The following is a 12436-nucleotide window of genomic DNA, read 5'->3' as shown; positions in this document are numbered from 1 at the left end:
GGGTGTTTGGGGAGGTTTTTGACTTGGTCTTCATGTTTTAAAATAATTGTCAAGGGCATCTAGTTCCAAAGAGAGGCAATTTTTTTGCCTGGTCTTATAAATCTAAACATAATCTGATCTGTAAATGGGCATAGAAAGTGCTTTAAAAATTATTATTGTTCATACATAAAATTGATCCCTCAGTCAGCTGTAAAAATCCATACTGATGGGTTTTAAAAGGAAATTATTGTCCCTGTGCTTGCCTCTACCATTTAATACACAGTCATTATGGTCTGATGTGTCACGGCATCTGCCTGGCATATGCCCTTGTTACGAAACTTCTATTGGAAAGAATTGTACATGCGCAGTAGCCAATTTTCTGAATGAAATACCGTGTAGTCTTTTTAATTTTAAAGCCCCCAGAACACTCATCCTTGTCTGCACGTTGAGCCTCAGGGTGCACAGAATTTCAGAGAAACAAAGCTGTTCGAAGTGATAGAGCCCAAAAAAACATCTGAAATCCCAAGGCCAAGGCAATTTTGTTAAACTCCTAAAATATTGGTGTTGTGTAAAGAACTGCTGGCAAGCTGTGAAAGGTGAAGGGTGCAAAGCTTTCACACAAAAGTTATAATGAAAAGAAAACTGCATAAAATCCCAAATCCTTAAATGAATATATGTATATTTAAATTACAAACACATTTATGTTACTTTAAATTGTTTGAAAATTGATTTTTTTCCCCTTCCCTTGCCTGACAGGTTTTAAATTCATGCCTCCTATTTCTCCTGGAAGACTTGATATGCCGACAGTAGCGTGGCTAATTTACATAAATTGGAACAAAGTCTCAACTCTTGACCGCAAAGGGCTTGAGTAAGACAACAGTAAATGGAACCCAGTTTTACAAAGTTTAACATTCTTCCAACATATTTATTGCAGGGGAGCCAGAGTGACAGCAAGAATGCCAAGAAAAAGAACAACAAAAAAACCAACAAGAATAAGAGCAGCATCAGTAGAGCTAACAAAAAGAAACCCAGCATGCCAAATGTGTCCAATGATCTGTCCCAGAAACTCTATGCCACCATGGAAAAGCATAAAGAGGTACAGTCAAAAATACTGCTGAAATAGGAGATAACATTTTTGTAAAATGAGGCTTGACAATAGTTAAGTCAAAACAGGAAGGAACAATGCTTGTGACTTTTATTTTTCTTTTACAATACATATTGAAGTAGGTTACCTTCAACTAAATTAATTAGATCATACTATATCTGTGGTATGGTATAAGCTTTGTTTCTCTATTAAAAAGCTTTTATTTCTAAAAGATGTTTTGGAGTTATTTTTATAACCCTAGTCATTTTTCCCATTTACTTGCAGGTCTTTTTTGTGATTCACTTACACGCTGGACCTGTAATAAACACCCTGCCTCCCATTGTGGACCCTGATCCATTACTTAGCTGTGATTTGATGGATGGGCGAGATGCCTTCCTTACCTTAGCAAGAGATAAGCACTGGGAGTTCTCCTCATTACGCCGATCCAAGTGGTCCACATTGTGCATGCTCGTAGAACTACATACTCAAGGGCAGGACCGTTTTGTCTATACGTGCAATGAGTGCAAGCACCATGTGGAAACAAGGTGGCATTGTACTGTCTGTGAGGTATGTGCATATGTGTCTGACTCTTTTTTTCTCTTTCCACTTCTCCTTCTAAATGTGCCTCCTTCTCCCCCAAGTTAAATGTTCTCCTAAGAACTGCCCATAGATCCAGAAACTAATTCTGAGCTAGGTGTGGGGATTGTCAGCATTGGTAAATTGTCATAGCAGAGTAATTATTCATGCTGTGCAAGACACAGGTTTACCTAACCCCTGCTGTAGACGAAGCTAGGGTTGACAGAAGAATTCTTTTGTCAGCTGAGCTATTGCCTCTTGAGTATTGCTGCCATGGAAAAACCCCTTCTGTCACTGTCGTAAGTGTCCATGCTACAGCAGCGTAGCTCCCACGCTACGGTTGTGCCGCTGTGGCACCTGTAGTGTACACAGTTTCAGTTCTTTCAGGTAAGTATATGCTTTAGCTTGAAGCTCCTCAATATGAAGGTTGGTTTGGGGGATAAAATTTTGATTTAGGGGTAATAACTAGTTTCTAATCTAACTGCTATAGGAGCAGCTAAATGTACAGCTGTCAAATAAGCAATCAATTTCTGAATCTAAGGTAGGTTTAGCTTACTGTTAAACTCTGATTCTGAGCTAATATTTAACTTGATATTAAAGGATCTAGGACCTTTAGACTCATTGTGCTGGTCTCTGAAGCTGGACTTCAGGAGACTGTCATGTCCTATCCCAGTGAAGCAACTGTAACTGATGGGGTGGAAACTTACTGTCTCATAATACCATCTGAAAAGGACAGAAGCAGGCAGGGCAATTAGTTGCTGGGGATAATATCTGAGTAGCTTCTAAAGAGGTTACTTGCTCTAGAGTGACTTAACTGGAATATTTTCATAAATAGAATCATAGGGTTAGAAGGGACTGCAAGGATCATCTAGTTTAATCGCCTACCAAGATGCAGGATTTGTTGTGTCTAAATATTGGGTGAGCCTAGCATCTCCTCTCTTGAGGTGGCCCAGTTCTTACAGTAATAGCACTGGGTGTTGGGCCCTTCCAGAATGTGCCTTAGTTGGCATTGAGTGGAGCAAGACAGATCCCACCCTGCAAAAAACCCCACAGAACAGTAAAGCCTAGTTTCACATCAAGAATACGTTGGCATAACCTCTTTAGCCCTTGTAGTATCAAGAGCTTTATGCTGTATTAAGATGCTGAACTGAGTGGGTTTTTCTTTATTTTTAGGACTACGATCTGTGCATTAACTGCTACAACACTAAGAGCCACGACCATAAGATGGTTAAATGGGGCCTGGGTCTGGATGATGAGAGCAACAGCCAAGGAGAGCAACAGTCAAAGAGCCCCCAGGAATCGCGGCGACTAAGCATCCAGCGCTGCATCCAGTCCCTGGTCCATGCCTGTCAGTGCCGCAACGCAAACTGCTCATTACCATCCTGCCAGAAAATGAAACGGGTTGTTCAGCATACCAAGGGCTGCAAGCGTAAGACAAATGGTGGCTGTCCTGTGTGCAAACAGCTAATTGCTCTTTGCTGCTACCATGCCAAACACTGCCAAGAGAACAAATGCCCTGTGCCATTCTGTCTCAATATTAAACACAAGCTCCGGCAGCAGCAGATTCAGCACCGCCTCCAACAAGCTCAGTTAATGCGCCGAAGGATGGCTACCATGAACACCCGAAACGTGCCTCAGCAAAGTTTGCCTTCTCCTACCTCAGCAACGCCTGGTACTCCCACGCAGCAGCCAAGTACGCCACAAACGCCGCAGCCGCCTCCTCAACCCCAGCCCTCCCCTGTAAGTATGTCACCAGCTGGCTTCCCCAGTGCAACAAGAACTCAACCCCCTACTACTGTTCCAACAGGAAAACCTACAAACCAGGTGGCAGCACCTCCACCTCCTGCCCAGCCTCCCCCAGCTGCTGTGGAAGCAGCTCGGCAGATTGAGAGAGAAGCTGCCCAGCAGCAGCAGCAGCTCTACAGGGTCAACACCATAAACAATGGTTTACCTCCTGGCCGTCCAGGAATAGTAAACCCAGCAGTGGGTTCAGTGAACCAGATGCAGCAGGTTGGCATGAATGTACCCCGGCCTAACCCCGTAAGTGGTCCAGTAATGTCCAACATGCAACCTGGACAATGGCAATCATCTCCAATGCCACCGCAGCAAACAATGCAGCCGGGAATGCCGAGACCTGTTATGCCAATGCCGCCACAGCAAACTGTAGCTGGGCCAAGAATGCCAGGTGTGCAACAGCCACCACGCAGCATTGCACCGAATGCACTTCAGGACTTATTGCGGACCTTGAAATCACCTAGCTCTCCACAGCAGCAACAGCAGGTTCTTAATATCCTCAAATCCAACCCTCAGCTTATGGCAGCTTTTATAAAGCAAAGAACAGCCAAATATGTGGCAAATCAGCCTGGGATGCAACCACAAGCAGGCATACAGCCTCAGCCTGGGATGCAGCAATCTCAGACTGGGATGCAGCAGCAAGGTATGCACGCACAGCCTAGCTTGCAAACCATAAGTGCAATGCAAGCAGGAGTCCAGAGACCGAGTGTTCCTCCTCAGCAGCAGGGAATAGGTGGCATGAATCCCCAGGGGCAAGCGATAAACATTATGAACCCTGGACACAATCCTGGCATGGCAAATATGAGTCCACAGTATAGAGAGATATTGAGGAGGCAATTACTGCAGCAGCAGCAACAACAGCAACAACAACAACAAGGAGGTGCTGGCATGGCAGGAGGGATGGCAGGGCATAATCAGTTTCAGCAGCCTCAAGGACCTGGAGGTTATCCTCAAGCCATGCAACAGCAACGAATGCAGCAGCATATATCAATACAGGGGGGGTCCATGGGACAGATGGCTCAGATGGGACAGCTGAATCAGATGGGCCAACCTGGCATGGGGGCAGATGGCACCTCCAACATTCAGCAAGCACTGCAGCAAAGGATTCTGCAACAGCAACAGATGAAACAGCAGATAGGGTCCCCAGGCCAGCCTAATCCCATGAGCCCCCAGCAGCATATGCTCTCAGGACAACCACAGGCATCTCATCTCCCCGGCCAGCAGATTGCCACATCCCTCAGCAACCAGGTGCGATCTCCAGCACCTGTTCAATCTCCCCGGCCCCAATCCCAACCACCACATTCCAGCCCGTCACCAAGGATACAGCCCCAACCGTCACCTCATCATGTCTCTCCCCAGACTGGTTCCCCCCACCCAGGACTTGCAGTTACTATGGCTAGCTCCATGGATCAGGGACACTTGGGCAACCCAGAACAGAGTGCAATGCTTCCACAGTTAAACACCCCAAACAGGAGTGCATTGTCTAACGAATTGTCTCTGGTTGGTGATACCACAGGAGACACACTAGAAAAATTTGTGGAGGGTTTGTAGCATTATGGGAGCATCACTTTTTTCCTTTCGTGTTCTTGGACATTTTGTACTGAAAATTCAGACATCTAGGTTGTTTTGAATCCTAGATGGAACTGCTACTTCCTACACATGGAAGAATGAATTGCTGTTTAAAAAAACAATACAAAGAATATATTTTTTGTTAAAGCCAGGCGGTTAAAATATCTGGTCTCTTTTTTGTGGGTTTTTTTGTTTTTTTGGGTTTTTATTTTTTTTGTTCCTGTTGACTCATACCTTTTTTTTTAATGGGAAAACAAGTTCATTATATTCATATTTTTATTTGTATTTTCAAGACTTTAAACATTTGTGTTTAAAAGCGAAGAAAAATAATATTCAGAAACTGTTTCCTGAAAAATGCAACATTATAATGTATCCCGATAACTTTGACATGTTGCGGGAAGATTTTTTTCTATAGTGAACTCTGCAGGCATTTGAAGTATTACCCCTGGAAAAAATAGGAATTGACTCTTGCACACACAAACACACACATTGGCTAATGCCAAAATCCTTGTCTTGCAGATGTAGAAATTGTTGCTTTGTTTCTCTGATAAAACTGGTTTTAGATGAAAAAAAATAGGGATGATCACTCTTAGACCATGCTGATTTCAATAGAGAAGAAGCATTCTTTTCTTTCATTCTTTCTTCTATGTGAAACTTGAAATGAGGAAAGCAATTCTAGTGTAAATCATGCAAGCTCTATAATTACTATAAATAAGAAAATCCAAGAAGATTCAATCACTGTATAGAATGGTAAAAAACAAAAAAAACCTCATTTCTTACTTATATATCATATTGTTAAATAAACTGTGTGCAACAGACAAAAAGGGTGGTCCTTCTTGAATTCATGTACATGGTATTAACACTTAGTGTTTGGGGTTTTTTGTTATGAAAATGCTGTTTTCAACATTGTATTTGGACTATGCATGTCTTTTTTCCATTGTATATAAAGTATTGCTTAAAATTGATATAAATTACTGAAGTTTTTAACATGTATTCTGTTCTTTAAAATCCATGTAAGAATGTTTAAGGTTTTTATTTATTTATATATTTTTGGGATCATGTTCTTTGTAAGACATGGCTATGAATATTCACTCATTACACAGAAGCAGCCAGTGGCATTGATAGGCGAGGCACGATACAAGGAGTACTGTCAGTAGCATGTCTGTTTTACCACACCCTTTATCGATTGTTTCCTTTTTGGGGAAGGGGAGAGGAAGAGAATCTGTTCCCCATACATTTAATACTTACAGGCATTCATCCAGAAGGGTTAACTGGAATAAATTATTAATAGCCATTGCTTTTTTAAAATGCATTGAATTTAGAGAAGGATCACCATTGGAAGAGAGAGAGAAAGTACTGAGTTAATTCTGGGCTAATTTATTTAGTCTATAGCAAAATATGAACATAATATGAACCTATTGACTTTAACACTATTTTTCTGCTGTTAACTCCAAGTCTAAATTTGAGGGTTTTCTGTGGAATAAAAATAACTAATCATGTACGTGTTCCCTCTAATATCCTGTCGTCATGCCCTGATGTTCATGGGCACACTCCACCACCCAGTAAATTACTTTCTTTCTGAATTTAAAACTGAGGAAACTCTCCAGGTTTAGGATGTGAAAGTTAAATCCACCGTTAGCCTAGGATTACAACACCTTAAATTTTAGTCATGTGGTTTATGTGAACTTCAAAGGGGATTTGCAGCAAATCTAGAAGAATACCCCCTAACCCATGGTCTGGTGTTGCTCCGGTTGGGAGCATCTGGCTTGCTTGGCTTTTTACATGAAGTTAGCACTTCCTCCAGTATTACATTTTTTTTTATTGGGACAGTGTTTTAAGGAAAAAAAGCAAATGTATTAACTTCTGGAAGTGGAAGAACTTTTTGCCCCATACTGTGAAAATAGTAGTGCACCACAGCACTGCTTAATCTTTTTTAAACTGTAGAGGGTCTCTGCTTAACTTCTTCTGCAAATCTAAACTGTTGTACCAACATCACCATCTTTGGACTCACCTTCCCGTGCAACTGTCTTCAGCAATCAAGATGTCAAAATTCTGGGCTGGGGTGAGGTCACTGAACACTAACCCAGAGCTTGTCCAAAGGAAATTGTTGTAAAAAGGATGGAAAGCCCTGATGCTGTCTCATGCTGTATACGTAAAAGGAGAAAAATACTATATTTGTGATCAAAAAGAGGAAACTTGAAATGTGCTGGTGTTTCTAATAAAAGCTGGTAAAACTGCTTGGATTGAAGGATGGTTCCAATTGGCTAGTGCCCATTAGGATCAGCTGAGTCTGAACTAAGGTTTAGCTGGCTGTACTGAGTCCCGCTTTTGTGTGTGTGTGTGTGTGTATATATATATATATTTTTTTTTTTTAAATCCATTAGCACTATTTCTAAAGCTGTATAAGGGAAATCTGAGGGAGATGAGGCTGCTTTCATGTTACAGTTCAACTGGCTTCCAGCTGTGGAAAGTGTGCAAGAAAGTCCTTATAGAAAACAGGGAAACATAATTAAGTTCTGATACCCCTGTTGAGAGAATGCTGCTAATACTGTAAGTATGGCGTGGGTGTGGGAGGGAGAGTCTAGAATGCACAGTGTCACTATTCCTGATCCCATATACTTTGCAGCCATGCTGAATGCAGTGGCACATAATTTCTCTGGCATCTTCAAATAAATTCAGAAATTAGACGTGGTTCTTAGTGGTTCTTAAGCATAGACTTTAGAATGCTTTAGATAAAAGGGTGAATTTTACAGGTGGGGAACAGGTGCTGTCCCACTTTGTGGCAGAGCTAGGAACAGATCCTAGATCATAAGGTACCAGCTGTTTTGCTGTACACTATTCTCTGCAGAGAGCTTTGACAGTCAGTATAGGCTTCCTCGAATTTATTTTGACATGAAGCTCAGCATAACTTTAGTTCTGGAATGTTTTTCAGTTTTGTCAAGCCCTGGATTTGAATGCGCTGCAGAGTTTTATGCTGGCAATAAACAATTGCCTTGTAGAAACCTTGAGAAATTTAGGGCTTCTGCAACCTGAAGGCACGGGAGGCAGGTTTGAATCTTTTGGCACTGAGGTGATTAGGGCTTTTAGCTCCAAAGAAGGGATGTATCTCCTTTCTTTCCTGTCAAAGCCAGGAATCGCTTAATTATTTTTGAGCGGAAAGGGCCTTGAATTCTGAATCGCCTCTTGCAACAACTTGGTCCACTTGCCTCCTTGTCCTCCCTTTCTCCACCATGCTATCTATCAAGGATGGATAGTCACATGTGCTGTGTATTTCAGCTAAAGTCAGCAGAGAAATAGCAATGTTAACAGATAAGATGTCATCGTTATGATTGAGTCAACACCTGAGATGAATGAGAGCATGGCTCATCCCTTGCAACGATATTGTTTCAAACTGTTTACAGATTCAAGATAGCTCTGCACTAGTTCATGTTCACTTTGTTTTGGAAGGTTTTCTTGGCAATCTGAAGGGCTAGAAATTTTCTTTTAATGGGAGCTGCACCTGATTCTGCACCATAAGTTCCTGTGTATGGTCTGATGCAGCCCTGCAGCATACAATCCATCCTCTGGTAGGAAGTAAGGAAGTTTTAATTTAGTACTGAGATTCAATTCTGCCTTCCCCTACCCTGAAATGTACTAATAGCAATGTTAGTTTGAGGGCAGTACACTGTAATGATCAAACTGGAGCTGTAGTACCAAAATCAAGATAGCATAAATACACAGCGCTGAAAACAGCCACTGGAGTGGAGGGCTGCACTGTATCTGATGTAACTTGTGTATATTATATTCATGATAATGTACATTAGAGATAATCAAGGTGGATATGATAAGGAAAGCTACTTGAAAAAAAAATTCTGTATGTGATAGAAAACAAGAACTTGGAATGCAATGCTGTAGAATCATAGCTCATCCACGCCGTTCTGGGATGGATTAGAGATGAAGGAGATAGTGATGACTACAGTAGCTTGCTCAGGCATTTCTATTCTAAAAGGAAATCTTCCGTTTCTTTTAACTTTCCTGAATTTTCACCTTGTTTGAAATTTTGGCTGCACTGCTTTCAGTTAGGAATCCATTTATTTATTTATTTTCTGCAAGCTTCACCCAGAACTCTTGAGCCATTCCCAAACATTGGCAGACTGGGAACAAATAGTTCTACCAAACATTCTGCAATTGCTTTCTGAACAGCTGATGGACACTTGAAATCTGGCTGAGCTGTAGTCCTTAGGTCACACACATGCCTTTCATGGGTTTGGTAAAAAGTTGGTTTTGATTTACCAAAGTTGTAAGTGTTTAAAAATGTGCACATGCACTGCTTTTGTTTAATAAAGTACGGCATCTGCCATTGTTCCATTAGCCCTGTCCAAGCAAAGCATGTAAACTGAGAGGACATTTCTGCTCTACAGATGTCTCAGTAGTCAATTAGCATTACACCCATGTACATAAGAAAGTTAAGAAGAATGTCAGTTTTAATGCAAACAGGCTTATACAATATAATCTGTGAAACTATATTCCATAAGTTCTACTGAAGAGGCCTTTCCACATAGTAGGGAATGAATGTATGAAATAGTGCAAAGGCTTAGACCTCCTTTTTCATATACTGTATAGTGTATCTGGTGCTTTATTGCAGTGATGCAAATAGCTGTATATGATGGCATTTTTCTTTAAAAAAAAAAATAGACTAGGAAATCCCTTATAAAAATCATTATAGTCAAAGAATATAAAGGTTGCAAAGTGAAGGAGGCAGCAGCTAAGAAATTCCAAATTTGTTTCCCATTAAGTCTGCCCCTTGTGCACATGGATTAGTGTCCTCTTTAATTTCACTGTCATACTTTTCCCCTTACAATCCTTTCTTCATTCTGTGTGCAAGTTGGTTAGTACTGTGTGAGGCAACTGTTCAATATTTATATTTATCCATATTGTTAATTCAGTAACTTTGTTTCATCCACCACACACCTTCCACACACAACCCTGAATGGGCTTTTTTGTTTGTTTTTCCCTTCAGAGGCTTTTCTGTAGTGCTCTGCATTGTTGTGTATCAGCCCCCTACAGACATTAATGATTTATCCGCACGCTCAGCTCAGGAATTATCTCCATTTATTGGAAATTAAGTGACTTGCCCAATGCCATGAAGGGAAAATCTGGTTGAGGTCACAGTAGAAACCACTGTTTCATGAGCCTCAGTCCAGTGGCTTAAGCACAAGACCAGCCTCGTTCAATAAATACCAACATCTGGAAGTGAGTGAGGCATTGGTGCTCTGGGTCTGGCCCTTTTCACTACACAACCCTGGCTAATAGACTCACCAAGTGACAGACAAGGGCACCTGCAGAAAAAACTGTAATTAAACACTATCTCCTGCATGTGCTCAAAGGAGCAGGGCAAAGGTTTCATGGGCACCATCAATGTTGGGGTTTCCTAACCTTTGGTTGCTTCACTTTACAATTCTATTCTTTAAATGGGGGTGAGGGGGTTAATGGAATATAAAAAGTTTCACATAAAAGTAAGGAAGTTGTGCTGCTGCTCTATATGGGCTTGGTGCTATCGCCTATGCAATGGAAGCAGCTCTTGTCCCTGTAGAATAAGCATATTTAAATTTTTTTTAAAAGGACATTAAACTGAGTCACAGGGTCTGACATGGAGAGGGACCCGTTTAATATGCAGTATGGAAAGGTGATGCAAGTGGCAGGCTGGGACAAGAGATCTCATGGCGATAAATTATTCAAGTTAGATGCAAGTGACAAAACAAGAAGGCGTAACCCAAAACTGAACATGGAAAGAACGAAGAGATGGCCACACAAGCCTTAACAGTGAGAGCAACAAACTAGCAGGGAAGAAATGGGAGGTACTTCTCATGGGTCGTGCTCACCAGCTAGTCTGCGAGGGTGGTAATGAAAAATATCCCCTGTCCTGCCGAGCAAAAGAAGGTCACTCTGTGACCCAAGGCCCTACACACCCCTCTTGCAGCGTCAATGCATTGGATTGTTTAGAAGTTTCATTATGTTATAGTTTTGGCCTTTGTTCCACACAAAGTGCCGTACTTTGCTTTACAAAAATACCACCATGTCTAGGGGAAATCTTCCTATTCCAGTGCTGGAAAGCTGCCCTAATGGTGTGACTGGATTCCCCTGGACCTGGGGGAGATGTTGGCTGTATAGTGATAGCACAGTTAGTTATTTGCTATGCTCTTCATGTAGGGAACCTGGCACGAGCAGGCAGGGACACAGCTGGAGCATGCTGGAGTCTGTTAATCCCGGGCTGTTCTAATGGACCCCAGGCAGCAAGCTACAAACTGGCAGAAGCAGCAGCCATTGCCTCCACTTCAACTGCACCAAGTGGAGCACTAGCATAGCCCATAATCCTTGTACCCAGTGTATGAAACGTAACTGAACTCCCTGTGGTTGCAGAGTTCCTGATTATTTGTAAAGAGAAAGGAAATAACTAGCTGTTTAAGCACAGAAATGTAGGGCTGGAAGGGACCTAAAGAGATCATCTTGATCCTGCCTCAGCACATGGGGCTGGACAAGTAAACCTAGACCATCCCCAATAATTCTTTGTCCAACCTGTTCTTAAAACTTCTAGTGATGGGATTCCACAACCTCCCTTCCTATTCCACCGCTTAATTAGTCTTATAGTTTCCTAGTATCTAACCTAGATCTCCATTGCTGCAGATTAAGCTCATTACTTTTTGTCCTACCTTCAGTGGACATAGAGAGCAACTGATCACCATCCTCCGTATAATAGCTCTGAACATATTTGAAGAGTTTAGCAGTGCCGTGCCTCCTCCCCATCCCCCACCACCACCATCTTTTCTCAAGAGTAAGGGCCGTTCTATACTGAAAACTTACATGGGCATAACTTGTTTCTCAGGGATGTGAAAAATCCACATCTCGTTGAGATGCAGCTATCCCAACCTGATTCTTTTGTCAACCTAGCTACCACCTCTCAGACAGGTGGATTAACTGCAGCAATGGAAGAGCCCATCCAATTGGTGTAGTGAGTCTGTGTACTGAAGCACTACAGTGGAGCAGTTGCAGCACTGCAGCTGTAGCATTTTAAGTGTAGACATACCCTATGCATGCCCAGTTTTTTTACCCTTCCTTATAGGTCCTTTAGTTACTAAACATTTTGTCATTTTCATTGCTTTTCCCTGGACTCTCACCAGTTTTTCCACATCTTTCTGGTGCCCAGTGCCCAGCTGAGGCCTCACCAGGGCCGAGTAGACAATTATACTCCCATCTCTTACGGACGACTCCTGTTCATACACCCTAGAATTTTAGCCTTTTTTGCAATTGCATCTCAGTATTGATTCATATAGTAGATCACAAATTAAATAACTCCAGGCCCTAGATCCTTTTCAGCAGTACTACCACCTAGTGAGTTATTCCCTATTTTGTAGTTGTGCATTTCATTTTTCCTTCTATGTTTAGTACTTTACTGAA

At 41.9% G+C, this 12436-nt stretch overlaps 1 protein-coding gene across 4 annotated transcripts in view; it reads left to right on the top strand.

Annotated features, from left to right (window-relative positions):
* CREBBP (CREB binding protein) overlaps positions 1 to 7239 on the top strand; it is a 166084-nt gene extending 158845 nt beyond the window's left edge. For all 4 annotated transcript variants that reach the window (XM_065412176.1, XM_065412174.1, XM_065412175.1 and 1 more), the window contains 3 exons: positions 914 to 1075; positions 1349 to 1630; positions 2813 to 7239. In XM_065412176.1, the coding sequence (XP_065268248.1) occupies positions 914 to 1075; positions 1349 to 1630; positions 2813 to 4984 (2616 nt within the window). In that variant the 3' untranslated portion in view covers positions 4985 to 7239. The remainder of the gene's footprint in view (positions 1 to 913; positions 1076 to 1348; positions 1631 to 2812) is intronic.
* The last annotated feature ends 5197 nt before the right edge of the window (positions 7240 to 12436 follow it).

This window comes from Emys orbicularis, chromosome 10 (genome assembly GCF_028017835.1).
Source record: "Emys orbicularis isolate rEmyOrb1 chromosome 10, rEmyOrb1.hap1, whole genome shotgun sequence".
In the NCBI taxonomy this organism is placed as follows: domain Eukaryota; kingdom Metazoa; phylum Chordata; order Testudines; family Emydidae; genus Emys; species Emys orbicularis.
Note: the sequence above shows the minus strand (reverse complement) of the source record. Positions and strands in the feature narration are given on the sequence as shown.